Source organism: Aythya fuligula, chromosome 5 (genome assembly GCF_009819795.1).
Source record: "Aythya fuligula isolate bAytFul2 chromosome 5, bAytFul2.pri, whole genome shotgun sequence".
NCBI lineage: Eukaryota > Metazoa > Chordata > Aves > Anseriformes > Anatidae > Aythya > Aythya fuligula.
In genome coordinates this window covers 19,456,624-19,483,709 of record NC_045563.1, presented here as the reverse complement: position 1 = coordinate 19,483,709, position 27,086 = coordinate 19,456,624, and the positions used below count along the sequence as shown (strand labels likewise).

At 68.0% G+C, this 27,086-nt stretch overlaps 7 protein-coding genes across 8 annotated transcripts; 5 read left to right on the top strand and 2 right to left on the bottom strand.

Moving 5' to 3' along the window:
• The first annotated feature begins 21 nt into the window (after positions 1–21).
• Positions 22–3,247, top strand: MTCH2 (mitochondrial carrier 2). Its single transcript, XM_032189130.1, has 13 exons — positions 22–175; positions 318–402; positions 491–597; positions 678–704; positions 995–1,048; positions 1,136–1,193; positions 1,333–1,384; positions 1,462–1,521; positions 1,919–2,012; positions 2,110–2,154; positions 2,266–2,333; positions 2,636–2,711; positions 2,843–3,247. The coding sequence occupies exons 1-13, from the start codon at positions 89–91 to the stop codon at positions 2,927–2,929; spliced, it is 900 nt and encodes a 299-aa protein (XP_032045021.1). The 5' UTR covers positions 22–88; the 3' UTR covers positions 2,930–3,247.
• Positions 3,248–4,108: 861 nt separating this feature from the next.
• On the top strand, positions 4,109–5,552 carry NUDT8 (nudix hydrolase 8; the record flags this gene model as incomplete). The annotated part of the gene is made up of 4 exons (XM_032187923.1): positions 4,109–4,212; positions 4,311–4,443; positions 4,926–5,003; positions 5,089–5,552. Coding segments are annotated over 4 exons (561 nt in total), but the record flags the coding sequence as incomplete, so codon positions are not given.
• A 298-nt stretch (positions 5,553–5,850) lies between these two features.
• NDUFV1 (NADH:ubiquinone oxidoreductase core subunit V1) lies at positions 5,851–8,680 on the bottom strand. Its single transcript, XM_032189117.1, has 10 exons — positions 8,585–8,680; positions 8,416–8,498; positions 7,623–7,793; positions 7,363–7,546; positions 7,098–7,287; positions 6,708–6,920; positions 6,465–6,631; positions 6,314–6,395; positions 6,085–6,230; positions 5,851–5,986 (listed from the first exon to the last, which is right to left on the bottom strand). The coding sequence occupies exons 1-10, from the start codon at positions 8,636–8,638 to the stop codon at positions 5,903–5,905; spliced, it is 1,374 nt and encodes a 457-aa protein (XP_032045008.1). The 5' UTR covers positions 8,639–8,680; the 3' UTR covers positions 5,851–5,902.
• Positions 8,681–9,104: 424 nt separating this feature from the next.
• CABP2 (calcium binding protein 2) lies at positions 9,105–11,711 on the top strand. Of its 2 annotated transcripts, none has more exons than XM_032189134.1 (7): positions 9,105–9,332; positions 9,954–10,109; positions 10,351–10,381; positions 10,531–10,665; positions 10,772–10,881; positions 10,966–11,113; positions 11,420–11,711. In XM_032189134.1, exons 1-7 carry the CDS (start codon positions 9,117–9,119, stop codon positions 11,443–11,445), a joined length of 822 nt encoding a protein of 273 aa, XP_032045025.1. In that variant the 5' UTR covers positions 9,105–9,116; the 3' UTR covers positions 11,446–11,711. The 2 variants fall into 2 exon arrangements, with proteins under 2 accessions (XP_032045025.1, XP_032045024.1); XM_032189133.1 differs by lacking the exon at positions 9,105–9,332 and adding an exon at positions 9,616–9,847.
• A 388-nt stretch (positions 11,712–12,099) lies between these two features.
• Positions 12,100–12,952, top strand: CDK2AP2 (cyclin dependent kinase 2 associated protein 2). The gene is made up of 4 exons (XM_032189148.1): positions 12,100–12,196; positions 12,293–12,396; positions 12,484–12,616; positions 12,717–12,952. Exons 1-4 carry the CDS (start codon positions 12,124–12,126, stop codon positions 12,782–12,784), a joined length of 378 nt encoding a protein of 125 aa, XP_032045039.1. The 5' UTR covers positions 12,100–12,123; the 3' UTR covers positions 12,785–12,952.
• An 843-nt stretch (positions 12,953–13,795) lies between these two features.
• PITPNM1 (phosphatidylinositol transfer protein membrane associated 1) lies at positions 13,796–23,066 on the top strand. The gene is given in 24 exon segments (XM_032189085.1): positions 13,796–13,902; positions 14,352–14,566; positions 14,649–14,770; positions 16,518–16,739; positions 16,834–17,148; positions 17,331–17,426; positions 17,567–17,674; positions 17,767–17,828; positions 17,921–18,165; positions 18,375–18,564; positions 18,667–18,774; positions 18,862–19,001; positions 19,246–19,424; positions 19,818–19,988; positions 20,080–20,229; positions 20,364–20,512; positions 20,586–20,696; positions 20,942–21,058; positions 21,285–21,433; positions 21,553–21,702; positions 21,965–22,148; positions 22,392–22,520; positions 22,611–22,682; positions 22,684–23,066. Coding segments are annotated over 24 exon segments (3,657 nt in total). The 5' UTR covers positions 13,796–13,824; the 3' UTR covers positions 22,879–23,066.
• A 1,083-nt stretch (positions 23,067–24,149) lies between these two features.
• Positions 24,150–26,572, bottom strand: AIP (aryl hydrocarbon receptor interacting protein). The gene is made up of 6 exons (XM_032189145.1): positions 26,477–26,572; positions 26,160–26,339; positions 25,584–25,772; positions 25,276–25,452; positions 25,051–25,192; positions 24,150–24,947 (listed from the first exon to the last, which is right to left on the bottom strand). The coding sequence occupies exons 2-6, from the start codon at positions 26,259–26,261 to the stop codon at positions 24,742–24,744; spliced, it is 816 nt and encodes a 271-aa protein (XP_032045036.1). The 5' UTR covers positions 26,262–26,339; positions 26,477–26,572; the 3' UTR covers positions 24,150–24,741.
• Between the last annotated feature and the right edge of the window lie 514 nt (positions 26,573–27,086).

The following is a 27,086-nucleotide window of genomic DNA, read 5'->3' as shown; positions in this document are numbered from 1 at the left end:
CCGGGGGCGGAAGCGGAAGCGGCGGCCGTGTCCTTCTGGGCCGTGGCGCCGGGGCGGCAGCAGGAGGGGCAGCGGGAGCAGCGGCAGGATGGCGGACTCGGCCTCTCAGGTGCTGCTGGGCTCGGGGCTGGCGGTGCTGTCGCAGCCGCTCATGTACGTGAAGGTGCTGGTGCAGGTAAGGGGCGGCGTTACCGGCACCGGGGCAAGGCGCCGGGATCGGGATCGGTACCGGTACCGGGGGGGGGGGTGTTGGGGCCGGGTCTGGGCCCCGCGGGCTGCCCGGGATGGCGGGGACTGGGCCGCGCCTCTCCCCGCAGGTTGGCTACGAGCCGCTGCCCCCCACGCTGGGCCGCAACATCTTCGGCCGCCAGGTCTACCAGCTGCCCGGCCTCTTCGCCTACGGTGAGTGAGCGTCCCCGGGAGCCCGGTGGCCGCGGGTGTGCCCTCCGGGTTTGGGGCCCCGACGCGGCCTGACCCGCGTCTCCCCCAGCCAAGCACATCGTGAAGGTCGACGGGAGAGCGGGACTCTTCAAAGGCCTCACCCCCCGGCTCTGCTCCAGCGCCATCGGCACCGTGGTGCACAGCAAAGTGCTGCAGGTACCGTGCCCCGTGCAACGGCCCACGCAGGGCTGTGTCTTCCCGTGGTGCCCACTGACCATGTGCCCTTCTCTCCGCAGCGGTACCAGGACGCCGAGCAGGCTGAGGTACGTTGGAGGAGGCTCTGGTGGTGAATCCTCCCCTCCCCTCCTCCTCCCCTTGTGTCCCCAGCAGCTGCTGCTGCCAGGCAAGGCCGTGCCCTGCGGGCGTGGGGATTAGCAGCAGCAGCCCAGCATGGAGCTGGCTCTTGGTGCTGCCCCAGTGAGGCTTGAGAGGAGAAGCAGGGTGCTGTCAGAGCTGGAGGGGCTGGTGCTGGGGGGCTGTGCAGCCGTGCCTGAGGAGAATGGGGTGAGTTTTGGGGTGCTGTACCCTGCCTGACGCCTCTGCCCGTCTCCAGCCAGGAGCCAGCAAGAAGGAGCATGTGTCCTCTCTGGAGCAGGTCCTCAAGGAGGTGAGGAGCGCAGGAAGAGGAGGGTGCTGGGCTGGGCAGCTCTCTCCTGCCCTTCCTCCCCTTGCTCACAGCCCCTTTCTCCTCCAGACCTCCCGAGAGATGGTTGCTCGCTCCGCCGCGACCCTCATCACCCACCCATTCCACGGTAGGTACCCCCGCACGGCCTTCTCTAGCTGCTGCTCCTCCCCACGGACAGCCCGGGCGCTGGGTGCTGTGGTGTCCCCACCGCAACGCAGCGTCCCTTTGTCCCCTGCTGACCCCGCGTCGCCTGGCTCTGCCCGCAGTGATCACCCTGCGATGCATGGTGCAGTTCATCGGCAGGGAGACCAAGTACAGGTACGGGGCGTGGGGACAGCCGTGGGGTGCCGTGTCCCTGCGTGGCGTGACCTCTCTGCTCTTCCCTCCTGGCCCAGTGGGACACTAAGCGCCTTCGCCACGATTTACCGAGAAGAAGGCATCCTGGGATTCTTCGCGTGAGTGCTCTCGATGTTGAATTTGTGGGGTCAGCAGGATCTCTCCCCAAAACCCACAAGCCTCGCTCGTTGTTTCTTGCTTTGTCCAGCCTCCCATCTCCTCATCCAGTTGTACCAGGCCCTAATTCTGGCGCGCAGTGCCTGTTGTGCACTGGGGACATTGTGCCTGGGGACATTAAAACTCTCATCCTCCTCCCACAGCCGGCAGCTTGGGGCACTCTGAGTCACCACAGCCCTTTTCTCCCAATCATGTGTGCTTTCTTCCAGCCAACACAGGCTGTTTTTTTCCAAGCCTCTGTGATCCCAAGGCACGGGGCTGCCCAGTTTCACCCAGCTGTTGGGCAGGGGGCTGCCCCCTCCTGTTCCTAAACCCGCTGCCTCTTCTCTCCTCTTCCAGCGGCCTCATCCCCCGGCTCCTCGGAGACATCCTGTCGCTCTGGCTCTGCAACATGCTGGCCTACCTCATCAACACGTATGCGCTGGAGAACGGGGTAGGGGCTCGGTGCTGTGCGGGGGCAGCTGGGCTGAGGGCGGGCACGCAGGTCCCTGCTCCGCATCGGGGCTGAAGCTGCCTCCCTCCTCCCCCAGGTCTCCATGGCGGAGATGAAGAGCTACTCGCAGGCAGTCACCGGAGTAAGTACGGCCCCCGTCTGGGTGTTTGCACACCCACATTTGTGACACTGTCACCCAGGAGGCTCCTTGGAGGGGCTGGAGGTGCTGAGCAGCCCTGCTTTTCCCCCGCAGTTCTTCGCCAGCATGCTGACGTACCCCTTCGTGCTGGTCTCCAACCTGATGGCCGTCAATAACTGCGGGTGAGCGTGCTGCCACCACCTCCCTCGCCTCCCGCGCTCCCCCCGAGGGTGCATGCGTGCCCAGAGGGGTTAGCGAGAGCCATCCACGCGGGATCGGTCCCCAGAGCTGCCTTTCCAAAGCTCCGAGTGGTACAGGAGGGTTTCAAACCCGTTGTGGCTGTGGGTTCGATCCCTCCCTCGCTGCCTTGGGGGGCTCGGAGGGAGCCGGGCATGCCTGAGCCCAGCCCCAGGGCGCTGTGTCTTACCTCGCCTGCTCAGCCCCGGGTGGAAATAACCCCATGGTGCTCTCCTCCCCTCCCCAGGCTGGCCGGGGGCCTGCTTCCCTACGCACCCACCTACTCCTCCTGGCTGGACTGCTGGAGCCAGCTGCACAAGGAGGTGAGGGGCTGGGGCCGCCGCACCCCCTGGCCACGACCGTGGGCTCAGGGGGAGCCCTGCGGTTTTCTGGGGCCGCGATGGGGTTGGGAGCATCCCGGCTTCACCCCGCACTAACCCCTGTCCTCTTCCAGGGCAACATGAGCCGAGGGAACAGCCTGTTTTTCCGCAAGGTGCCCGCAGGGAAGCGATATGTGTGGGAGGAGAGGAGGTTCCGCTGAAGAAGCTGCGAGCGGAATCGCGAAGCTGAGGCCGAGCTCCGGAGGCAAAGAATTATGCGAGAGTTGTGATTTCTATACCGTTTTTTTAAAAATCATTTCATCCTGAGAGACAAAAGGTGGCCGTGTGAGAGTGTCTGTCGTGGGGCCGGGGGCTTCCTGCAGGAGAACCTGCGCTGCCCCAGCCCATCCCAGCTGATCCCAGCCGATCCCCAGCACCCTTTCCCCGACGCAGCCGCCGGAGCCGTGTCCCCGCTTTGTTTCGGCAGCGGAAATTCCACCCCAAGATAATGGCACCCGGAAACATGACCCTGCTCCGTCTCTGTGTCCTTGTTTTAACGAGCGGCCGTGCCGACCTCTCGGGCTGCGGGAAAGCGACGGCCCGGGGGCAACACACCTAGTGCCCGGCTTGCACACCTGCTGCCAGGGTTGCACGCCCAGCAGGCGTCTTCCCCAGGTGGAAGGAGGCTCTCACAGGCCGTGAGAAGGCGCCGTGGCAGCAGGGAGCTTTGCACACCTGGCGGGAGGGTTGCACACCGACTGGGGGCATTGCACACTCGGCAGGAGCCCTGTGCCTGGGTTGCACACCCCCGGGGAGCACTGCACACCCAGTAACTGGTTTACACGCCGAGCAGGCAGCTCTGCACACCCAGCGGGGGCACTGCACGCCCCGTGACTGCGTTGCACGCTCAGCAGGAGCGTTGCACGCCCCCTAGGAGCACTGCACACCCCATGACCGGGTTACACACCGAGCGGGAGCCGTCACACTCCCGCTGGGAGCACTGCTCGCCCTGTGACCGGGTTACCCACCGAGCACGAGCACCGCACGCCCCGTGCCCATCTCGCACACCCAGCAGAAAGTTTCCAACCCCCCCCCCCCGGGACCGCTGCGCACCCCATGACCGGGTTTCACACCCAGCGGCAGCCCCGCACGCCCCTCGCTCTATTTTCTCGCGCTCCTCCCGCGGTGCGGCGCTCCCGGGAGCCCCGGGGGGGGCCGGGCCGGTGCCGGTCGCCCTCCCCTCGCCCTTTTTCCCCTCCCCTTCCCCCGGCGGCGCCATGGCGGGGCCGGGCTGGGGCCGCGTCCCCCCGCGCCGGGGGTACCTGAGCGGCGGCACCGAGCGGCGCTGCCGGGAGCTGCTGGCGGCGGCGGGGGGCGGCGGAGCGGCGGCGGCGGCGGCGGGGGCGGCGGTGCTGGTGCCGCTGTGCTCGGTGCGCGGCCGCCCCTCGCTGCTCTACACCCTGCGCTGCCGCCGCCTGTCCGGGCCGCACAGCGGCGACGTGAGGTGAGTTTGGAAGGGGTGTCGGTGATTTCGGTACCCCCCCCGGTTTCCTCCGGTCATCCCCCCCCCTCCGGTTCCTCCGTCGTCTCCGCTCCTCGCAGCTTCCCCGGGGGGAAACGGGAGCCGTCGGACAGCGACGCGGTGGCCACGGCGCTGCGGGAGACGCGGGAGGAGCTGGGGCTGGAGCTGGGCGAGGGCAGCGTCTGGGGCATGCTGAGAAGTCTGCCCGACCGGGTACCGGGCACCGGGGGGCGGCGGGGGGGAGCTGGGGGCACGGGGACGGGGACAGCGGGGTCGGGGGAGGAGGGTTGGGGGAAAGGGGAGAGGGATAGAGGGGACACGGGGGGCTGGGAGGTGGCCCGGGGGTGCCTGGGGGTATGGGGTGGTCAGGGGCACGGTGACAGGGATGTGGGGGTAAGGGGACATGGGGCTGGGAGATGGGGCAGGGGGCACTGGGGACCTGGGGATGAGGACACTGGGGTCAGGGGTGAGGTGGTGGTGGGGATATGGGGTCAGGGGTGTCTGGGGACACAGTGGCAGAGATGTGGTGGACGGGGTGGTTGCTGTGTAGGACATGGGGCAGAAAAGTGGGACAGAGGGGACGGGGACGTGGGGCACACGGGTGTCCAGGGATGGCTGTGGGGGCTCCAGGCGAGTGGGGACAAACTTTTGTCACTTGTCACTTCCCTGCCCCTCTGCCGCCCGCTCCCTTCCAGCAAGGGATGCTGGTGGTCCCCGTCGTGGCCAACCTGGGCCCCCTGGAGAACCTGAAGCTGTCCCCAAACCCTGAGGAGGTGGGTGACCACACGCCAGGGAGGGGACACGGGCGCTCCGGACCCCCTTCCATCCCCATCCCCGTGCGTGTCCCCGTCCCCGCAGGTGGCGGAGACCTTCACGCTGCCGCTGGCCCACCTGCTGCGGGAGGAGAACCAGGGCTACACGCATTTCCGCACGGGGGGCCGCTACGGCTACACCCTGCCCGTTTTCCTCCACGGCCCCCACCGCGTCTGGGGGCTCACGGCCATCATCACCGAGCTGACGCTGGAGCTGCTGGCGCCCGAGCGCTACCGCAGGAAGACCCACGTGCCCGGCCGCCACCTCACCGCCCCTCCGCGCAGGGCCTGACCCCAACCTTTTCCCAATTTTTGGGGTGCCGCCTGCCCTTCGCAGCACGCCGGGGGTGCTGCCTGTTGGTTTGGTTTGTTGTTTTTTGGGGTGCGTGGGGCTCAGCCCCGCCACGCGCTTGCGGAGAGGGGGCAGCCCCGGGGCTGTCACGCACTCCACGCTGCTGCCCAGCCTGTGACACTGTGATTGTAGTAAAAAGCCATGTTTTAAACCACTTACACCACGGCCTCCAGCTTGCTGGTGCAGGTAAGAGCCCTCCCTGGTGCCAGGGAGCTGCTTGGCTCAGGGGTCCAGGGAGAGGAGGGGAAACGGGGGCTTGTGGGGAGCCAGGACCTCACCCAGGGGGTTCCCAGCCCTTGGCTAAGCCTGGCCACATCGCCCTTTTCCAGGGAGCCTCTGCTCCTGATTTTATGACCGCAGCTTCCTCTTGCACCCCCCAAAGCAGAGAGAGGAGCCTGTGAGCACAGCAGCGTTTATTAAGGAGCCCCCAGCAGCAGCCCCTCACCCCCACGAAGCCCCCCTAGGCAGGGGAGCACAGTGCCACCCCCAGTCCTCCACCGCTGCCTCCTCACGCCGAGGCCGCTCGAGCTTTGGCCTCCCCGAAGCGCCGCATCCTGTCCTCCAGCTCCGGCCGAAAGTGGCGGATTAGGCCCTGGGGAGAGCAAACGAGGAAGAATTAACAGGGCAGGGCAACAACCACCAGCCGAAAATCCCCCCAAAATCCCCTTCTTGGCCCCCCCAGCCCCGCACCTGCACGGGCCAGGCGGCGCCGTCGCCCAGGGCGCAGATGGTGTGGCCCTCGATCTGCTTGCTGATCTCCCAGAGCGCGTCGATCTCGGCCACCTGCGCGTCGCCCCGCACGAAGCGAGCCATCACTTTGTTCATCCAGTCGACGCCTACGAGGAGGGGAAGGTGGTGAGGGTCCCACGGCACCGGCTGCTGCCCCCCCACCCCATCCGTCCCGGCACCATGCGCTCACCTTCCCGGCACGGGGTGCACTGCCCGCAGCTCTCGTGCTTGTAGAACTCGATGAGGCGAGCGATGGCTTTGACGATGTCAGTCTGGGGGAAAAAGGGGACAGTGAGGGCCCGGCGGGGGCAGGCAGGCAGCGGGGAGGGCTCGTCCCTTACCGATTTATCCATGACTATGACGGCGGCCGTGCCAAGCCCGCTCTGCGCCTGCACCAGGGAATCGAAGTCCATCAGCACGGTCTCGCACACCGACTTGGGGAGCAGCGGGGTGGAGGAGCCCCCCGGGATGACGGCCAGAAGGTTGTCCCAGCCCCCACGGACACCTCCTGCCAAAAAGGGGGGGTTCAGGCTGAGCTGGGCCCAGTGGGAACATCCCACTCGGAGGAGGGCCACGGTGCTTACCCGCGTGCTTCTCGATCAGCTCCTTCAGCGGCACCGACATCTCCTCCTCCACCGTGCAGGGGTGGTTGACGTGGCCGGAGATGTTGAAGAGCTTCGTCCCCGAGTTGCGCTCGCGCCCGAAGCTGGCGAACCAGGCGCCGCCGCGCCGGCAGATGGTGGGGGACACGGCCACCGTCTCCACGTTGGCCACCGTGGTGGGACAGCCGAAGACACCTGGAAGTGGTGGGGGCTGAGTGGTGCCAGAGCACAACCGCGTCCCTGTGGTGGGACGGCAGCCAGGCACTGCCCAAGGTCACTGCATCGTGCTCGAGAGGGGCCGTTTGGTGGGGAATTGGGGTTTGTGCTGCCACGACTGGCACACCGGGAGCTGAGGGGAGCTCGGGGACGTACCCACGTCAGCAGGGAAAGGTGGCTTCAGGCGGGGCTTGCCCTGCTTGCCCTCGATGGACTCGATCAGCGCCGTCTCCTCCCCGCAGATGTAAGCCCCGGCGCCCCTCACCACAAAGACGTCGAAGGCGTACCCCGAGCCGCAGGCGTCCTTCCCCAGCAGCCCGGCCTCGTACGCCTCCCTGATGGCCACCTGCGGAGGGGACAGCGGGTGGGCACGGGGGGGACACGTCGCCGGCAGCGCCCCGCCGGGCTCCTTGCCGCTCACCTGCAGGTTGGAGGCCTCGTTGTAGAACTCTCCTCGGATGTAGATGTAGGCAGCGCGGGCGCCCATGGCGCGGCCGGCCACCAGGCAGCCCTCCACCAGCTTGTGGGGGTCGTGGCGCATGATCTCCCGGTCCTTGCAGGTGCCCGGTTCCCCCTCGTCCGCGTTCACCACCAGGTATTTGGGCCTGTCAGGAAGCGCCGTCAGCCCCCGGTATCGGCGCTCCGGGCACGCGCGGTGCCGGTGCCGGTGCTGGTCCCCACCTGCCATCCGGGGGCTTGTTCATGAAGCTCCACTTGAGGCCAGTGGGGAAACCAGCACCACCACGGCCCCGCAGCCCCGACGCCTTGATCTCGCCAAGGATCCAGTCGACGCCCTTCAGCAGGATCTCCTTCGTCTTGTACCAGTCGCCGCGCCGCAGCGCGCCCTTCAGCCTGCCGGCAACAGCGGGGGGGGGCTGGTATCACCAGGAGGGGCTGGACCCCCCCAAGCACCCCTCAAAGTCCCCCCAGCACCCCCTCCCAGCACCCTTGGGCCCCATCCAGCACCCCCGGGCCTCTCCAGAACCCTCAGACCCCCTCCCAGCACCACTGGGTCCCCTCCAGTACCCCCCAGATCTCCTCCCAGCACCTCCAACCCCCCCCAGCATCCCCCAGATCCCCCCCCAGCACCTCTTGGTCCCCCCCAGCACCCCTCAGGCCCCCTCCCCAGCATCCCCAGAGCTCCATCCAGCACCCCCTGGACCCCTCCAGCACCTCTTGATCCCACCCAGCATCCCCAGAGCCCCATCCAGCACCCCGCAGACCCTTTCAGCACCCCGTGGACCCCCCCCAACACCCCCAGACCCCCCTGCCAGCACCTCCAGCCCCCCCAGCACCCCCGAAGCCCATCCCCAGCACCCCAACCCCAATCCAGCCCCCCCAGGCCCCCTCCCCAGCACCTCCAGCCCCCCCCAGCACCCCTTGGAGCCCCCCAGCATCCCCCAGCCCCCCATCCACCATTCCCCGACCCTCCCCAGCACCCTTGGGACCCTCCCCAGCCCCCCCAGCCCCCCACCGCCAGTCGTGCCGCCCGTAGAGGTTGGTGAAGACGCGGTCCTCATCCCGCAGCGAGCCGAACTGCGTCTTCTTGGGCGCCGTCTGCAGGGTGGGGGGGGGACACACACAACGGGGGCTCAGCACCGGGTACCGGGGCCCGGCTGCGGGGTCCCGGTGCCGGCACTCACCGAGAAGGCGGCGGCGGGGAGGCGGCGCAGCGCCTGCAGCTGCCGGGCGGCCATGGCGGGGCTCGGCCCCCCCCCAAATCCCCGTCACCTTCAGGCGCCCCCCGCCGGTGCGCGAAGCACTGACGGCAGCGGCGGGCGCCGGTGGCGCGGCGGTGACGTCACGGACCGGGGCGGGGGGGGGGGCGGCACCGGGACCGGGACCCCCACCGGGACCTGGACAGGCACCGGGACCCCCACCGGGGTCTCTCCCCGCTCTCCCCACCAGCAGCGGGGCCGTGCCCGCGATGGCCCCGCGCCCCCGCTCCCCTCTCCCCGTTAACCCCCCCGGTAACCCCCCCGGTAACCCCCCCGGTAACCACCCCCCCACCCCCCGGTCTCGGTGTCGCTCCCCGGTGCGGCTCGGGTGTCCCGGAGCGGATCCGGTTTCCCGCTGCAATCTCACCCCGGCAGCGGGGGATCGGATTCGGGGGCGGCGGAGTGTGGAAGGAGGGGGGGGACGAGGGGGGGGACACCAGCACCGGGCACCGGCAGCATGTTCCTGTTCTTCCGTGGCTCGCCCCGCCGCGCCCCCGGTAGCCCCCTGCCCGCAGCTCCCCGGGGGCCGCCCCGCCGGGTCCCCCCGGGACCGAAGCCCCCCCCCCAACCCCTCCGGTCCCGGGGGCGGCGGAGCCCCGGGGGGGGGGGTCCGGGTCGCTGCCGTGCGAGCACCGAGGAGCCGGGCCCCGAGGTGCCCCCCGCCGGTGGGCAGGTAACCGGCGGCGTGCTTGGGGGGAGGGAGTGGGGAGAATGAATGAATGAATGAATGAATAATTTTGGGGAATGAATGACGAGTTTTGGGTTAATTTTAATGCATTTTATTATTTTAGGGAGGAGGGTGGCGGGGTTACGGCTCGGTGTCCCCGCTCGGTGTCCCCGTCCCCCCCCCCCCCCAGGGACAGCTGGGTGGCTCCCCCACATCTGGAGCAGCGCGGCCGAGCGGGGAATAATCCGGGGGATTATGTGTGTGTGCGGGCGCGTGCTGCCCCCCCCCCCGCCATCACCCCCCCCCGCCTCGCCCTCCATATCCCGAGATATTCAATAAAAACCGCAAATCCCCACGCAGCCGCTGTTACTATAAAAAAAACCCCGTCCTGGCGCGCCCGGGCCGGAGTCGGCGGCCCCCAGGACTGCGCCAGGCGACCCCCCCCGGGGGGGCCAGGGATGCCCGGGCACCCCCCAGCCATGGGCAACTGCACCAAGACCCCTGAGCGGAGGCTCTCCAAGGTAAGGCTGGCCCTGTGGGGTGGTTAAAGGCACGGGGGGGGGGGATGGATATGGGGTGTGGGTTACCGGGGGGGTGCCTCCCGTTACCGGCCGGCTCTGCCCGCAGGACGGGAGGCAGCGCTGCGGCCCCCCCGGCCCCCAGGAGGCCGAGGAGGCGGCGGAGGCCGCGCAGTCGCCGCCGTTGCAGAACTACTCGGTGCTGCACGGGCTGGTGGGGCCGGCCTGCATCTTCCTCCGCCAGAGCATCGCCATCACCCAGCTGGTACGTGCCGGTCGTGGCCCCCCCTGCCTCTTTTTTCCCCAGCCGCTCACCCCGGGGGCACGTCCCGGGCTCCTCGGGTCAAGGCAACGCCGTGGCGGTGCCTCGTGGCCCCCCCTTCCCCTGTCCCCGGTTGAAGTTGTGGCACACGGATCCCACGGGGTCACCCGCGGCCACCTCACCGCCTGCCCGGGGGGGGGTTTTAGGGTGGGGGCCGTCCCTCCAGCCCGCTTTCTCTTGCCAGGACCGAGAGCTGCGGCCGGAGGAGATCGAAGGTAAAGCGTGGGGACGCTGCCCGCGGCTGGAGTCTCCCCCGTCACCAACCCGTCACCCGTTCCCCTCCTCCCATCCCACCCTGTGGCCGGGGGGGGTGGCGGAAGGGGGGTGCCCCCCAGTGCCACCCGCGTCCCCGCGCTGTCCCCAGAGCTGAAGCAAGCTTTCCGGGAGTTCGACAAGGACCGGGACGGCTACATCAGCTACAAGGACCTGGGCGAGTGCATGCGGACCATGGGCTACATGCCCACCGAGATGGAGCTCATCGAGCTGTCCCAGCAGATCAGTAGGTGCCGAGGTGCTGCGGGGGGGTGGGGGGACAGGACCCCGTGTCCCCTCGGCGGTGTCCCCAGAGCCGTGCCTCACACCCCAGCCACGCTTCCCTCCCGCAGCGGGCGGCAAGGTGGATTTTGATGACTTCGTGGAGCTGATGGGCCCCAAGATGCTGGCGGAGACGGCGGATATGATCGGCATCAAGGAGCTGCGCGACGCCTTCCGTGAGGTGAGAGGGGACCGGGGGGCTGCCGGGACGGGCTGTTGGGGGGGGGGTGGAACCGTCCGTCACCCCCCACCCGCTCGCCGGCAGTTCGACACCAACGGGGACGGGCAGATCAGCATGGCCGAGCTGCGGGAGGCCATGCGCAAGCTGCTGGGGCAGCAGCTCAACCCCCGGGAGGTGGACGAGATCCTCAAGGACGTGGATCTCAACGGGGATGGCCTGGTGGACTTCGAAGGTAACGGGGCTGGAGGGGGTGTGCGGGTTGTGGTACCGCTTTATTGCCCCCTAATTAACCCCCGCCGGTTCCGTTACGCCTTAATTAACCCCTGTAGGTACCAGCACACCTTAATTAAACCCCCACTGGTTCCAATACATCTTTATTGACCCCTGTTGGTTCCGTTACCCCTTAATTACCCCCCCCCCAGTTCCGTTACCCCTTAATTAACCCCCCTCCCGGTTCCAATACCCCTTTATTGACCCCCCCCGGTTCCGTTACCCCTTAATTAACCCTCCCCCATTAACGCCACGCTTCCCCCGGCAGAGTTCGTGCGGATGATGTCGCGCTGAGGGCGGCCCGTGCCCAGCCGGGACAGGAGCCCCCCCGCCGTGCCTTACCGAGACCGCAGGGCCCCGGCACCGCCCCCCTCAACCCCCCCCCAACGGCACCGGGAGGGGTCCCCGGGCCCGTTCCTTCCCCACCGGGCCCGTCCGTTCCCCCCTTGGGCCACCCCCGCGCCGCCCCCTGCGGCCTGCCGGTGGCCGTGGGGCCGGGTGCGGGGGTGCCGGTGCAATGAAGCCGTGTGCCGGCCGCCGCTGTCCGCGCCTCCTTGCTACCGGGGATGGGGATGGGGATGGGGGGGGCAAAATGGCGGCGCTGTGCGTGGGGGGGGCGGACGCCGCCGTTTCCATGGCAACGGGGAGGGGGCGGCGCGCTGACGTCAGCGCGGCGCGCGGGCTGCGACGTCATCGGCGCGAGCGCGGAGGGAGGAAGGGAGGGGAGGGGAGGTGGGGGGGGGAGGGAGCCTGGCGAGCGGCGGCGGCCGCCGGGCCGCGCTCTCTCCGCGGCGGGGCCGGGGGGCGGGGCCTGGCCGGGCCGGCGGCCAATCAGCGCGGCGGGGCCGCGCGGCCTGGCCAATCGGCGGCGGCGGCGGGGGGTCGGCGCGCCCCGCCCCGCCCCGCGCCCGCCGCCGCCGCCGCCGCCGCCGCCGCTCGCCAGGGAGCCGCTCGCGGCGCGGGCCCGCGGGGATGTCCTACAAGCCCATCGCCCCCGCCCCCGCCAGCGCCAGCCCCGCCCCGGGGCCCGCGGCGCCGCCCGCCGGTGAGAAGGGGACGAGGTTGGGGGGAGGGGGGAGGTGTACCGGGAGGGGGGGGCTCCGGTAAGGCCGCGCTAACCCCGTGCCCGTCCCCCCGGTAGCCACCAGCGTCCCCTCGCCGTCAGGCTCCGCGCCCGGCGCCGCCGCCGCCCCGTTCCGGCCGCTCTTCAACGACTTCGGGCCGCCCTCCATGGGTTACGTGCAGGTGAGTGTGGGGGGAGGGTACCGGGGGGGGGTACCGGGGCCCGGTGCTGAGCCCTCGCCGTTAACCGCAGCCCTCCGCACCCCGCAGGCCATGAAGCCCCCCGGTGCCCCGGGCTCGCAGAGCACCTACACCGACCTGCTGTCCGTCATCGAGGAGATGGGCAAGGAGATCCGGCCCACCTACGCCGGCAGCAAGAGCGCCATGGAGCGGCTCAAGCGGGGTACGGCACCGGCACCGGCACCGGGGGGGGGGGTAGGGGGGGTTCCCGGTGTCACCGGGACTCACCCCCCCCCCCCCCTCAACTTTGTCCCCCCCCGTAGGCATCATCCACGCGCGGGCGCTGGTGCGGGAGTGCCTGGCCGAGACAGAGCGCAACGCCCGCACGTGACGGCCGCCCCCGGTGTCCCCCCACCCTGGCCCCGTCCCCGGTACCGGAGCCCCGCCGGTGGCCCCTACACGCACAGGGCCGCCCCCGGGGCTCCCCCCCTGACCCCCTTCTTGCCCTCCCCGGTTCCCTTCGCAGCCGCGGGTTTTTATAAATAAAGGACGAGCTCGGGACACGGTGCCTGGAGGGGGCGGGGGGCGAGAGCTGCTGTGACCCTAAACCTAATAAAATCACCCCAAATCCCCTCCAAAAAAAACTCTCCAAGTCCCTCCCGAAACTCCCCAAGTCCCCCCCAACCCCTCCCCAAAACCCCTAATTTCCCCCCTCCAAACCCTAACCCCCCCAAACTCCCCAGTTTCCCCAAAACTTCCCAAACTCCCCAAATCTGCCCCAAACTCCCCAAATTCCCCCCAAACTCCGCAAATCCTCCTCCCCACTCCTCAAAACCCTCCAAACTCCCCAACCCCTTCCCAAAACTCCCCCTCCCCAAGCCCCAAATCCTCCCCAACCCCCCCAGACTCCTCAAATCCCCCTAAAACTCCCCAAATCCCCCCTATTACCCCTCCCTTTCCCCCCATTATTCCCCTGTTTTAACGCCCCGGCCCCGCCGCCCTCGCAGCCCCCCGCGCAGCGCCGCCTCCCCTCTCTGACGTCACGCCCCCCCCTCCACCACCTCTGACGTCAGCGGGCGCCCCCCTTTCCGTGACGTCACGAGGCGCGGAGCCGGGGGAGCAGGTTCGGCGGGGGGCGGTGGCGGCGGAGGGGCCCGAGCGCGGCCGGAGGGAGCCGAAAGTTGCCGAAGGTTGCCGAAGGGGTGGGGGGGGGCGGGGGGGAGCCGAGCGCGGCCGGAGAGAGCCGAACGCGGGGCGGAGGGAGCCGAACGCAGCCGAACGCGGAGGGCGGGCGGGGGGCGCGTTGCCATGGCAACGGGGCGGGCCTGGCGGCGCTGCGGCGGGCGCCGTGCGGGCCGGGCCGGGCCGGGCCCGGTACCGGTAGCGGGGCCGGTGTAACGGCGGTGCCCGCAGGCGCTGCCCCCCGCCGCCATGCTCATCAAGGAGTACCACATCTTGCTGCCTATGAGCCTGGAGGAGTACCAGGTGGCTCAGCTCTACATGATCCAGGTGCGGCCCGGCCCGGCCCGGCCCGGCCTGCTGAGGGAGGGGGGGGGGGGCACCGGGACCGTGTGGGGACACCGGGACCGTGTGGGGACATCGGGATGGTGCTAAGATGGGGGGGCTGGGGGGGATTTGGGGGGTCTTGGGGACACCAGGATGGGGATCCAGGGGTCCTGGGGGGGTGCTGAGGGGTGTGAGGGGCCGGTGTGGGGCTGAGGGGGGGGATCTGGGAAGGGCCGTGTGGAATCTGGGGGGCTCTGGGCACGGGGCTGCCCCCCAGGAGGGGTTTTGGGGGTGTGGGGCTAAGCAGGGGGGTCCCAGGGGTAGCTGTGGGGCTGAGGGGGTTTGCGGTTGGGGAAGGATGTGGGGGATCTGCGTGCTGGTGAGGTGCTGGGTTTTGGGGTGCTGGGTGTGGGTTTTGGGGCACGGGGGCTCAGCCAGCCCTCGCCCCGCAGAAGAAGAGCCGGGAGGAATCGAGCGGCGAGGGCAGCGGGGTGGAGATCCTGGCCAACCGGCCCTACAGCGATGGCCCCGGCGGCAGCGGCCAGTACACCCACAAGATCTACCACGTGGGCTCGCACATCCCCAGCTGGTTTCGGGCGCTGCTGCCCAAGGCTGCGCTGCAGGTGGAGGAGGAGTCCTGGAACGCCTACCCCTACACCCGCACCAGGTGGGACCTCGTGGTGGGGGAGACACGGGACGGGTTTTGGGGCCGCTTGCCGGACTCAGCCCCGTTCCTGCACCTCCTGCAGGTACACCTGCCCCTTTGTGGAGAAGTTCTCCATCGAGATCGAGACATATTACCGGCCCGATGCAGGCCAGCAGACCAACGTCTTCAACCTGAGTGCGGCTGAGAAGAGGCAGAGGATTTTGGGTGCGTAAGGCAGGGGTGCTGTCACCACAGCCCAGCAGGATCCAACGCCTGCCGGGGTCCACGTGCAGCTCTCCTGGGGATGGCTGCACCGCAGAGCCTGAGGGGTTCAGCCTTTCACCGGGCAGCCCAGGAGAGGCTCAGCGCCTGCAATGTGGTGGGTTTTGCTCCCTCCTCTGGCCCTTGTGTTATGGGAGTGATCTGGGAAAGGCACCTGTGCCCCGAGCACCCTGCCCAGTCTGGTGGTGGCACCGTTAAGCGAGTATCTGTGTTAAAAACATTCTGGGGGTTGATTTCATTTCCTGCCCCCTCGCCTTGCCTGTGTGTTTGTTTGCTGCTCCCCTGTCCCATGTCCCAGCCCATCCTGCATGGTCTGGCACCGCTTTGCCCCTCTCGTAGTGTGAGTGGGAACCTGCACCGGGCTCTGGGCAGGGCATTTGGGATCGGCTGGAGGGGGGGAGCTGGGAAAGCGTGTCCCCATTTTCCCCTCTCGCTGCCCTGCTTCTCCTGCTCCCCAGAGCTTTGCTTGGCATTGCTCTCCGGTCCCAGCCCCTCTCCACTGGCTGAGGGCAGAGCCGGGGGTCCAAAACAGCTTCCCCCGCCCCCCTGGGGGCAGGTTTGTCCCCGGCTGCTGCCTGCTCCTGTTCCCGGCGGTGTCGGTGCGGTTGTTTTAGGCACTGGAGTGCAGCGCGTCACACTCTGCTCTTAAAATGGAGGCCTAAAATAGGCACTCGGAGGAAATGATTCATCTGACCTATTTCTCTCATTGGTTCTTGCAGCACTGGGGATGTCCGGCTGGGACGCTGGCGGTGCAGGCCTGGGGGGGACAAATTTTGTCCCTGCCACCACCAAGCAGCAACCGGGGCCGAGGGGACAGCGGGCAGGGCACAGCCCCTGCCTGATCTCATCCCCAGACCCGGTCCCATGGCTTCCAGCCCCTCCTCAAGGAGCACGGGGCCGCTGCTGACCCCGGGAGGGATTTTCTTTGCCAGCTCTTGCTCCCAGCACCTTGGATGTAAAATCCCCTCTCACGTTTCAAAAGGCGCCTGGCAGCAGAGCGAGTGCTGGGGCTGTCGGGGCCAAGCTGGCCGCACCGATAGCGGCGTCCTTGCAGGTTTTCTCCCAGAAACAAACCCACAGGAATGACACAGGAATAACGCCGGCCCCATGCCATGATCCGAGCTGCTCCCCGAGCTCGCCGGGCGCTGATTTAGGGGCTGGTGCTGGCCCTGCTGCCACGGCACAGGGGCTGTCAGCGGGGACAAACAGATTTGGGGTTGTGAGGTTTTGCTTTTGCTCCTCGCCCCATTCCTGGGGGAGGCAGCGAGCGGGGGCTCCCCGCTGCACCACGCTGCCTGGGCTGGCCTCAATCTCAGCCCCTGCGTCCCCGGGGTCACCCGAGCCTTCTCCCAGCTGCCAAATCTCCTCGCTAATGCTCCTAAGTGTGTCAGCCCAGCTCGCAGCGCCCAGCCCCCCCCGTGGCTGCCTGCGCCTCTTGCAGCCGCTCCTCGGGGCGCTGGATCTGGCCCTGGCATGGGGATGGGATGCACATGAGTGCACCCAAAGGTGCTGTTGAGGTTACAGCCATGGGGATGGTGCTCGGTGGTGCCGCCAGCATGAGCGCACGGCGCGTGGAAATAATTTTCAGAGTGCCCCCGGTCCTATTTTTGTGTGTTTTTCTCCGCTTTCCTCCCCGTTTCTCGCTCCTCTGAGCGGTGAGGGGTAACGAGTGCTGCTTCTTTTCCCCCAGACACCATCGACATCGTGCGCGACCCCATCTCCCCCGGGGAGTACAAGCCCGAGGAGGACCCCAAGCTCTACCACTCGGCCAAGACGGGCCGGGGGCCGCTGGGGGATGACTGGCTGGAGGCGGCCGCCGGCGGGCCCCTGATGTGCGCCTACAAACTCTGCAAGGTGGAGTTCCGCTACTGGGGGATGCAGTCCAAGATCGAGCAGTTCATCCACGACGTCGGTGAGCGCGGGGTGGGATCGGCTCCCTGCTCGCAGGGATTTTGGGATGGGGCCGCCGGGGCCACGCCGCGCTCGCTCCCCGCTCCCTGTCGCAGGCTTGCGCAAGGTGATGCTGCGCGCCCACCGCCAGGCCTGGTGCTGGCAGGACGAGTGGACGGACCTGACCATGGAGGACATCCGGCAGCTGGAGGAGGAGACGGCGCGGATGCTGGCCCAGAAGATGGCCAAGTGCGGCGAGGCCGAGGAGCCCCCCGCCGCCGGCCCCAGCCCCGAGGGGCGGCCGGAGCCGGGAGCTGCCGGCGGGCAGGAGGGTGCCGAGGCACCGGGCACGTCCGACGCCTCCCCCGATGATACTTTTGCCAAGCAGTGGTCCACGTCTTCCCGTTCTTCATATTCTTCCCAGCACGGAGGTGAGGGAACGGGTCCTGTGGTGGGTGTGAGCAGGACCCCAGACTCAGAGCTGCTGCTGCTGACACATCGGGGGACCCTCTTTTCCGTGTCCCCTGTGTGCAGGAGCAGCAGGGACCTGTGGGGTGGGAGCAAGGGCTCGCTGCCCTGGGGGCTGTGAGCGCTGACAATGTGCTGGTGGCAGGGGGGGTGTCTCCTCAGAGCCTGTCCGAGTGGCGGATGCAGAACATTGCCCGTGACTCCGAGAACAGCTCCGAGGAGGAGTTTTTCGACGCCCACGGTATGGTGGAGTGGCCCCACGACTTTGGGTTCTGCTGGGGGGGAGCCTGAGCAGGGGCTGGTCTGGGTTTGCCCCGCGGGGGTCAGCAGGGGTGCGGGCTGCCCTTCGCCCACCCCACGGCCCCATCCCTGCCACCGCAGAGGACCTGTCTGACAGCGACGAAGTCTTTGCGAAGGAGATGACCAAATGGAGCTCCAACGACTTCTTGGACACGCTGGAGCGGCCGGCAGAGCTGGACGAGGCTCTGGGTGAGCAGGGCGGGCACGGCCTGCCCGAAACCTTGGGGGCTGCTCCCCGCGTGGACGCCCGGCCTCGGCTCACCCCAGCCACGTGCTCACAGGGGAGGGGCCCAGCGCTGCCAAGGCAGACGGTGAAGGATTGGCAGCAGCCGGTTTCTCTGAGGTGTGTGCAGACCTCATCCTGTCCCTCGTGCCTCCCCCCGCATGGCTGGGACCCCGTTGTGGGTGCAGACAGGAGCTGTTTCCTTCCTGCAGGGCAGCTCGGCCGAGAGCGCGGCGCAGGCGTGCCGGATCCACGCGCTCTTCCTCATCCTCCACAGCGGCAACATCCTGGACCAGGGGGTGGGCGAGCCGGGCTCCAAGCAGGCGGACGTGCAGACGCTGGCGGCCACCTTCGACGCCGTCACCCGCGTCCACTTCCCCGAGGCGCTGGGGCACGTGGCGCTGCGCCTGGTGCCCTGCCCGCCCATCTGCGCCGCTGCCTACGCCCTCGTCTCCAAGTGAGGATGGCGGCACGGCGTGCCGGGGCTGTGGGGTGAGAGGGGGCTTTCCCCACGCAAACCACTCCCGGGAGGGGGTCTGGGGAGGCGGTGGGCTCGGGGAGAGGGCTCTTCTTCTCTTGGCGCGGCATTTGGGGAAGCGAGCGTGGTGCGATGGCTTGGGGATGCCCGGGGCAGCCCGGCTCACCCGCTCACCATGCCCCTTTCAGGCTCAGCCCCTACAGCCACGACCGGGACAGCCTGTCCAGCAGCCAGGACCACATCCCTCTGGCGGCCCTCCCGTTGCTGGCCACCTCCTCGGGGAGCTACCAGCACGCCGTGGGCACCGTCATCACCCGCGCCAACCAGGCCTACAGCACCTTCCTGCACTCCGGAGAGGGCGCCGGCTTCTGCGGCCAGGTGAGAGGGGCGGGGAGCTCGGGGGAAGCTTCACCCTGGGTTCCAGCTGGGACTTGGCTCCCACCGGGGACATTTTCGGCCCGGACAGCGTGCCGTCCGCAGGTGGTGCTGCTCGGGGACTGCGTTGGAGGCATCCTGGGCTTCGACGCGCTGTGCCAGAGCCGGGCGGGCGCAGGGGGCAGCCGGAGCAGCAGCCGCCGTGGCAGCCTGGTGGGTGCCCGTGTCTTGGAGCCATCGGCGTCGGCAGTGGCTCAGCAGCAGCCAGCCACTCGCTGATATTTTCCTCTCCTCCTGCAGAGCACGGAGCCCATCTCCCCCGAGCTGTGTGGCGGCAGGGACCCGCTGGCCGACGGGGCAGAGGGAGCAGCAGGGTCAGGCCAGGCCAGCCCCGAGCCTGGTGTGCAGGGGGACAGCCAGCAACCCGGCTCCTCGTGCAGGTGAGAGCAAGGGGGACAGTCAGCAGCGCCACCCCCTCTCCCCGCGGGAGTGCTAGTGGCATCCAGGCAAATCTTACACTCCATGCAAAGGGTGAATTTTTGATCTGCACCATCCTGGGAGGGAGCGTGGTAGAGGTGCGGTGCCCTGCTGTAGCTCCCCTGCTTCCAGCAGCTCCTCTGGGCTGACGGGGCTGCAGCGGGTGCAGCGCTGGCTTTCCCGTGCCCACCGGCTCTGCTGTTGCAGCCTGCAGCCCAGTGAGGCCCCGCTGGAGGCAGAGGCACCGCGAGGCAATTCTGCAGCGCTGGATGGGGCGGAGGGCGGCGGCAGCCGCCTTGACTTTAAGGTATCCGGCTTCTTCCTCTTCGGCTCCCCGCTGGGGCTGGTGCTCGCGCTGCGCAAGACCGTCATGCCCGCTCTGGACGGTGAGGACCCCCTCTGGCTGCGGCGTGAGCCCCCAAGCCTCCCTGCGGGGCTCCTGAGTTGTGTTCCCCCTTGCCCCGTGCAAGTCTGAATCCCCCAGACCTCCTGAAACAGCTCTGCTTAGGTTTTGGGCCCCTTGCACGCCCTGGCTGTGGGGGTCTTGGTGTTGGCACGTGCCTGAGTGTCCCCCTTCCTGCCCCGTGCCAGCCCAGCCTGTCCCACGGCACCGCAGGCTGTCACCAGCATCCTGGGTTTGTCTCCCTAGCCTCTCCTGCCTCTGGGTACCGCTTTCTCCTCCCTGTTCGCCACGCTCCCCCGTGCCTCCCAGCCTTCCTCCCCCATCCCTGCTGTGCTCCTGGCAGCCCTGACCCCCTGCTCCTCTCTCTCTGCCCCAGTGGCCCAGCTGCGTCCCGCCTGCGAGCAGATCTACAACCTCTTCCACGCGGCCGACCCCTGCGCCTCCCGCCTCGAGCCCCTGCTGGCCAAAGCCTTCCACGCCGTGCCGCCGCTCAGCGTGCCCCGCTACCAGAAGTACCCGCTGGGCGACGGCACCTCCTCCCTGCTGGGTGAGCGGCCCCGCGCTGCCCGGCCGGTCCTGGGTTCTCGAGGGGGGTGCCAAAATGGGCTCTGGGTGGCCTGACTCGGTGCTGCCCGCAGCGGAGGCCCTGCAGATGCACTCTGCCCTCTTCCTGCCTGAGGTGGACCTGGCTGCTCCCCCTACTCCCACCGGCAGCTTCGGGGGCTTCTGGAGGGGCAGCGAGCCTGGAGAGCCCCCCACGCCCGCCAGCACCAGTGAAGTTGTCAAGAGTGAGTGTCACCCCCTGCCCACCCCGTCCCAGCACCGTGGATGTCCGGAGGTCCTGTGCGGGGCTTGAAATGGGGCCGGGGAGCAGGGTGTGGGATCAGGCCCAGGGATGGATTCATGTGAGCTCTCCTGGCAGTCCTGGAGCGCTGGTGGGGCCCGAAGCGCATCGACTACTCGCTCTACTGCCCCGACGCGCTGACCGCCTTCCCCACCATCACCCTGCCCCACCTCTTCCACGCCAGCTACTGGGAGTCCTCTGACGTGGTGGCCTTCATCCTGCGCCAGGTACGGCAGGGGCAGCGGGGCGGGCGGCCCAGTTCCCCCGCCGGAGGCTGAGCTGTGCCGTGCCACCCGGCAGGTGATGGAGAAGGAGGGCCCGCAGCCGGCGGAGAGCGAGGAGAGCTCCATCTACAGCCCCGCCATCCCCCGGGAGAAGTGGCAGCGCAAGCGCACCCAAGTGAAGATCCGGGTATGTACCCCCGTGGCCAGCTGCTGGTTTTGGGGCTGTAGCTGCTGGGAACCTGACCCTATGCCAGGGCAGGCTTGGGATTGAGCTCAGGTGGCTGGGCAAGCCCCAGTCCCTGCGGTGACGCAGCTGGGAAGGTTTGCTGCTGCCTGCTGCGAGGGTGCCATGCTGGTCCCACGGCCTGGCGGGGGCTGCGTGCCAGCTCGGGGGCTCTCGGGTGCCGTGCTGAGCCCCGTGTGTCCCTGCAGAACGTGACAGCCAACCACCGGGCCAGCGACACCATCGTGTGCGAGGGCAAAGCGCAGGTCCTGAGCGGCCGCTTCATGTACGGCCCCCTGGACGTGGTGACCCTGACCGGGGAGAAGGTACTGCTGGGGCTTTGGGGTGCTGCTGGGGCGTCCCTGGAGGTGCAGCAAGGGCAGGGATATCTGGGAGGGAACACGGGGCCAGTGTCACCTGCAGCCAAGGGGCAGGGGAAGGGCTGGAGACCAGCACCTTGTAGGATGTGGCGGCAGAGGATCGTAATGACCTGTAGGTTAGGGAAACAGCAGCTAAGCAGGCTCTGCGCTCAGCCCTTCTCCCCTCGCTCAGGTGGATATCTACATCATGACGCAGCCGCTCTCGGGGAAGTGGCTGTACTACGGCACCGAGGTGACGAGCGGCAGCGGGCGCCTGACCTTCACCATCCCCCCGGACAAGGCCCTGGCCATCGGCATCTACCCCGTGCGCATGGTGGTCAGGTGAGGTGCGGCTGGCAGGGACGCCTCGGCCACCTTCTTCTCCAGCAAGTTGGGCAGAAACCTGGGGGCTGAGGGAGGTGACAGAGCTGGCGCTGAGTCCCCTTGCTGTCCCGTCCCAGGGGTGACCACAGCTACGCAGAGGCGTACCTGACGGTGGTGGCGCGGGGCACCGAGTCGGTGGTGTTCAGCATCGACGGCTCCTTCACGGCCAGCGTCTCCATCATGGGCAGCGACCCCAAAGTGCGGGCGGGTGCTGTTGATGTTGTACGGTAGGCGCTCTTTTTGGGAGGGTAACCGGCCTTTTGTGGCGTGGTGACAAACCGATCGGGGCGGCGGGGGCGGCAGAGCCATCCCAGGGATGAGCTGGGGTGTCTCCCGCTGTGACAGGACACAGCTCTGCTGAAATCCCCACAGAGGACAAGGTTTTGGAGCCAGTGCCCATGCCTGCTCTGTCGGGAGCTGCCTGGTGGCTTCCCACCAGCGGGATTGTCCTCGGGTGGGCTCCCGGCAGCAAGGTTTGTGCCCCCCCAGGCACTGGCAGGACTCGGGCTATATGATCATCTACGTGACGGGGCGCCCTGACATGCAGAAGCACCGCGTGGTGGCCTGGCTGTCCCAGCACAACTTCCCTCACGGCGCCGTCTCCTTCTGCGACGGTCTCACCCACGACCCCCTGAGGCAGAAAGCAGCCTTCCTGCAGAGCCTGCGCACCGAGGTGGGTGCGAGGGGTGGCGGTGAGTATAGGGTGGGCTGAACTGCAATCCCTGTCCCTCTCCGTCCTTGGAGGAGCCACGTGGGGTGATTTGTGGAGCTGGCCCAGCAGTGCTGGTACCAGGACCGTGATTTGGGGGGGGGGCACAGTGACCCAATGCCTTGGGGTTGGCCAAAACCAGGGCTCGCGTGGCTGCCCCGGTGCTGTGGGGTCTGTCCCTGCCTTACCCCTGCTCTCTGTGCGCAGGCAGAGATCACCATCGTCGCCGGCTACGGCTCCACCAAGGACATTTCTGTCTACAGCTCCCTGGGGCTGGCACCGTCGCACATCTACATCGTGGGCCGGGCTGTCAAGAAGTTCCACAACCAGTGCCAGGTACGGGGGCAGGGCTGGGGCCGAGCTGGGGCTGTAGGATCCGTGCGCTGCCCCTGCCCCGGGATCTCAGGCCGTCCTTGTGTCTCGCAGTTCCTCTCCGAGGGCTACGTAGCCCACCTCGCCCAGCTGGAGGCGGCAGCCCTGGCCCATTCCCCTAAAGGACCCCCCCCGGCCCGTGCTGGGCAAAGGCACCTACGGCTGCCCGGCGCCCGTCGATTTCCTCCGCAAGCAGAGCCAGCTCCTGCGCTCGCGGGGCTCCAGCCAGGCAGAGAGGGATGGGGGCCCCCCGCCCGCGCCCCCCAGCCTGCCCCGTGCCAAACCCCGCAGCGTCAGCCTCAAGCTGGAGGGTGAGGAGTGAGCGCGGCGCGGCCCCCATCGTCTTCCCTCCTCCCCCCCGGACACAGCCTTCATTTCCCAGCTGGGAGTGCCTGGGGCTGGAGCACACGGCGGGCCCTGAGCCGAGAGGAGGGCTGTGAGGCGCTCCCAGCTGCTCCAGGGGCAGGAGTGATCCCCCCTGGTACCACCTGCAGCCCCCCCAGCTCTGCCTCCACCCTGCTGCCCCACCCCGTGGGCTCCTCCTGTCCCTGCTGGGGGGCAGTGCCCTTTGGGGTTTGCCTCCCCGGCAGCTCTGGGGGGCTGGAACGGTGCCCCCCGGGGTCCGGCTCACCCTGCCGGGGGTGGGTGGTGATGGGGGGGTTGTGGTTGCACCCCGCGGGCAGCAGCCCCCTCCCTGCGACCGCGTATTTATTTCTGTTCGGTGTTGCAAGTTGTTGGGGGGGGGGTAGGGGAAGGGCTGGGATTAAAAACAAACAAACAAACCAACAAACCAGGGTTCCTCTGTTCTGTTCATTTCATTGTGAATAAAGCCATGTAAAGCAGAGCTGCTGCACGTCTGCTCTGTGCCAGCACGGGGGCTACGCCTTCCCTCCCTCCCCCCACCCCTTCAGCCAAACCCTGGCCCCAGGGAGCCACCGACGCGGGGCCTCACGTGGTGCCCCACGCGGAGCAGGCACTGGCAGGCAGGTGGCCTGGCCGTAAGCAATTTGGGACGCGTCACAGGGGAATGACTTTGTGTCCCTGCCAGGAAACACAGCCCGGGGCCTCGGGGGGGGGCTGCCCTGGTGCCCCCAGCTCCGTGCTGTGGCTCAGAGGCCGCCGCAGCAGGCAGCACGTGGCTGAGCAGCAGAGGGAGGCGAGCAGTGAGGAGCAGGGCACAGGACACATGTCCTTGAGGCTCAAGGGTGAGCAGCAGGGCCGCTGCCTGCACGCTGAGCTCTCGGCAGTGAAGGGAAGGTGCTGGCCCGGTGGTTTTACACCTGCTTGTGGAAGCTCCTGCCTGACGTAAAGCCATGCAGCCCTAGACACGTTAGCAGCTGTAGTACACAAACGACGTGGAGCACTTACCAAACCAAGAAACTGCTCAGTTTCACAGGTCCAGCCCTGCAGGACCCCAGGGCCAAGGCTTGCCAGGCTCGCTCTTGTGCTCCTGCCCTGCCTGCCACTTTGTTTCACTTGAGCTGTCGCTAACAGCAATTTTTTCTAAGTGGCCAGATGTCTGTGATGAGTTTTACTTTTGTTTATCTCGGTAGTGCATGACCACAGCTTTATATAGATAGCAGTAACAAGCAGTTAGTTCAGATAAAATATTTACGACTGACGTGGTGACGTAGCACAGGAAACGCAGCCTCGGGACGATAGCAGCAGCCTTGAGAAGTGACGATGCAGGATGTGGGGTGCAGCACAGGCACGACGGGGCAAGAGACGGGGCCCAGCCTTGGCACTGGTGACCCCACGGCCCTGAACAGCTCAGCCAGACCCATGCAGAACGGCGTAGCCCAACGTAAAAGATAAAAATCAATGAACAAATAAAAGAAACATGGAAGAAAGCAGCGGGCTTGAGCTCATTTCACCCCACATAGTCCTTCGTAGCGCTTGGGGCTGCCCGGCACCGTGACGACGAGCACAGTCTAGTGAGCAGTTGGGAGATGCACGCTCATATTGCAATTCGACTGTACGCGGCGATTGCTATACTCTGATTAATACTGCGGCTTAAGCGTGCTGCTGCATCGCCGTGCTGTGTCGAGCTCCCGTGCAGCTTCCCATGACTTCAAATAAGTAAACTTTGTATTAAACATTAATAAACATCGATAAAACATTCCACATGGGGAATATCTAAAAACCTGGTCCGAGAGCGTCGCGCTCTCTCACGCGGCCACGGGCTCTACTGCGAGAAGATGTCCTTGAAGCGGATCTTGTCCTCCGCGTCCTTCTCCCGCAGGCGGGCTTCCAGGCTCCGCAGCTCCTTGGAGACAACGGGGCGCAGCGAGGGGTCGAGTGCCAGCACCTTGGCGAAGTCAGCCCGCGCCTCTGCCACGTTCCACACCGCCGCGTGGGCCTTGCCCCGCTTGAAGTAGGCCTTGACGTTGTCTGCGGGGAGAGCTGTTGGCTGGGGGGCGTGGGGGCATCCCCAGCACCCCCTCGCCCTGCCAGCACCCGTAGCAGCCGGCCGGGACGGCCCACGGCTCCTTACCCTCATACTTGTTGAGGATGGAGGAGCAGTGATCCAGCACCTCGTAGTACTCCTCGCACTGCAGCTTGCACTGGCAGTAATTTAACAGTAGTGGTGTGATCTTCTGGTCGAGCTCGATCCAGTCCGGAGAGCCAGGCTGTTCCTGGAGGACGAAAAGGAGCGGGGAAGAGTCCTGCACAGTGGGAGGGATGGGGGGGGACCCCAAGAGGGGCCGGGGAGCCCCACCTTCATCTGCAGGTTCTTGAGGCAGGCGATGGCATCGTAGTATTTGGCCGCTGCCTCCTGCACCTTGCCCTGCCGGTACAGCTCGTTGCCCTCCTTGTGGATCAGGGGTACGGCCTGCAGCTTCTCCTCGTCCGTCATGGCCCACGGGTCCTGCTGGTAGGAGCCGGGCTCCTCCACCTGCCGGCACCCCCCAGTCACACTGGCGGCGGGTGCCCCCAGGAAGGGGGGAAACCCCAGAATCCCCAGAACCCTCTAGGGGGGCAGGGGTGCACACAAGCGCTTCACGCGCCCGCTGAGTGCGTCCTCACCTTGAGCACCTCGATGTCGAAGATGAGGGGCTGGGGGTTCTTCTGCAGCTCGTCCAGGTCGGGGTAGCCCAGCGAGTAGTGGTCGTGCAGCTGGGCGACGCTGCAGCAGTGCCGCTGCCCCTCCAGCGGGTCCTTCCCCGCCGCGATGTTGCGCAGGCTCTTGGCCACCAGCGGGTACAGCACCACGTGCTGGGGGGCGGCGGTGGCTGAATTAGGAGGGGGGGGGGGGGGGGGGGCGCCCCGGGACCCCAAACCCTGGGGGTGCAACCACCCCTGGGCTGGCCACGCCCCCCAACAAACCACGCCCCCACCAACATAGCCACGCCCACATATAAGACAAACCACGCCCCCAACAGCATAGCCACGCCCCTCAACGACAAACCACGCCCCTTACCACCAACCCATCCACCTACATGGCCAAGCCCCGCCCCCACCACCAAGGCCACGCCCACCCCAAGCCACGCCCCCTCCCACCAAGCCACGCCCCCCTGACGCCCAAGCACCCACTCCCTACCCACCCTGAAGCCCCGCCCCACACCCATTAAGCCCCGCCCCCAGCCCGTCGCCCCGCCCCACCTTGGCGTCGCAGCGGAAGCGGGCGTGCTCCCCGGGCCGCATGGTGCGCAGCGCCGCCTCCCAGACGGGCAGCTTGAACTTCTTGCCGGCGATCAGCTCCATCGGCTTCCCGCGGGCCCGGCTGTCGTCCAGCGGCGCCTCCTCCCCCCCGCACCGCAGCGTGCGGTAGTGGAAAGTGGCCTGCGGGCGCCACGCTGGTCGCCATGGCAACCGGGCCTGCCTCCCCCCCCCCAGCCTCCATCCTCCCGTTACCGCCCCCGCTGCCTCTCCCGCTCCCCCTCCCGGCCTCAGCCGCCCCCCCGCGGTGCCGGCCGCACCTTGGTGCCGTCGCGGAAGTCGGGCAGGGGCCCGGTGCCCTCCCGCAGCACCTCCTTGTGCACGCCGTCCGCCCGCAGCCGCTCCTCCTGCTGCGCCATCGCCCCGCCGCCTCGGCCCGGCTCCTTCCGGGCAGCGGGAGGCGACGCCAGGGGACGAAACGGCGGCGGCAGCGCCCCCTGGCGGCCGGAGGGCGCGGTGCAGGCGGGAGATGCGGGCCCTGGGGTGCGCGGAGCCCCCCGCTGCTCCCCACCGCGGGGTCTGCGGCTGAAGCACGGCGCGGGGCTTGCAGAGCAGCACGGGGGCCGCAGCCCCTTGGCAGGAGCCCTGCAGGTCCCGTGGGCTGCGCCTCAGCTACCGTTGGAGCATCCCCGCTGCTGCTCAAAGCCACGATGCTATCGCCAGCAGCGCAGGTGGTCCAGCAGCTGCATGGGCTCAGTGCTGATGCTGGGTGCCTGAGTGGGGAAAACGTCCCCAGCGTACCCGTGCTGCTGCCGAGGGGCCATGGGTACGCACCTGCACTGAGAGCCCATGCCACTGGACACTGCAGGGTCTGGAGACGTCCCTCATGCACGTCTTGAGGCCAACACGGGGACCTGCTCTCCTCGGGCA

What these genes read in the sequence shown, in the direction of transcription:
- AIP (XM_032189145.1), bottom strand. Translation starts at nt 26,261, where the DNA reads ATGGAGCTGATCGCCGGCAAGAAGTTCAAGCTGCCCGTCTGGGAGGCG. An exon ending in GCTTCCGCTGCGACGCCAAG is followed by an intron (nt 25,773 to 26,159) that starts GTGGGGCGGGGC and finishes GCCGCCCCCCAG; the next exon opens with CACGTGGTGCTGTACCCGCT. An exon ending in TCGACATCGAGGTGCTCAAG is followed by an intron (nt 25,453 to 25,583) that starts GTGAGGACGCAC and finishes GGGTGCCGGCAG; the next exon opens with GTGGAGGAGCCCGGCTCCTA.
- CABP2 (XM_032189134.1), top strand. Translation starts at nt 9,117, where the DNA reads ATGTTCCTGTTCTTCCGTGGCTCGCCCCGCCGCGCCCCCGGTAGCCCC. An exon ending in GCATCGCCATCACCCAGCTG is followed by an intron (nt 10,110 to 10,350) that starts GTACGTGCCGGT and finishes TTCTCTTGCCAG; the next exon opens with GACCGAGAGCTGCGGCCGGA. An exon ending in TGGCCTGGTGGACTTCGAAG is followed by an intron (nt 11,114 to 11,419) that starts GTAACGGGGCTG and finishes TTCCCCCGGCAG; the next exon opens with AGTTCGTGCGGATGATGTCG.
- NDUFV1 (XM_032189117.1), bottom strand. Translation starts at nt 8,638, where the DNA reads ATGGCCGCCCGGCAGCTGCAGGCGCTGCGCCGCCTCCCCGCCGCCGCC. An exon ending in TCCCCGCCGCCGCCTTCTCG is followed by an intron (nt 8,499 to 8,584) that starts GTGAGTGCCGGC and finishes CCCACCCTGCAG; the next exon opens with ACGGCGCCCAAGAAGACGCA. An exon ending in TCATAGTCATGGATAAATCG is followed by an intron (nt 6,396 to 6,464) that starts GTAAGGGACGAG and finishes TTTTTCCCCCAG; the next exon opens with ACTGACATCGTCAAAGCCAT.
- MTCH2 (XM_032189130.1), top strand. Translation starts at nt 89, where the DNA reads ATGGCGGACTCGGCCTCTCAGGTGCTGCTGGGCTCGGGGCTGGCGGTG. An exon ending in ACGTGAAGGTGCTGGTGCAG is followed by an intron (nt 176 to 317) that starts GTAAGGGGCGGC and finishes CTCTCCCCGCAG; the next exon opens with GTTGGCTACGAGCCGCTGCC. An exon ending in CATCACCCACCCATTCCACG is followed by an intron (nt 1,194 to 1,332) that starts GTAGGTACCCCC and finishes CTCTGCCCGCAG; the next exon opens with TGATCACCCTGCGATGCATG.
- CDK2AP2 (XM_032189148.1), top strand. Translation starts at nt 12,124, where the DNA reads ATGTCCTACAAGCCCATCGCCCCCGCCCCCGCCAGCGCCAGCCCCGCC. An exon ending in GCCCGCGGCGCCGCCCGCCG is followed by an intron (nt 12,197 to 12,292) that starts GTGAGAAGGGGA and finishes TCCCCCCGGTAG; the next exon opens with CCACCAGCGTCCCCTCGCCG. An exon ending in CCTCCATGGGTTACGTGCAG is followed by an intron (nt 12,397 to 12,483) that starts GTGAGTGTGGGG and finishes CGCACCCCGCAG; the next exon opens with GCCATGAAGCCCCCCGGTGC.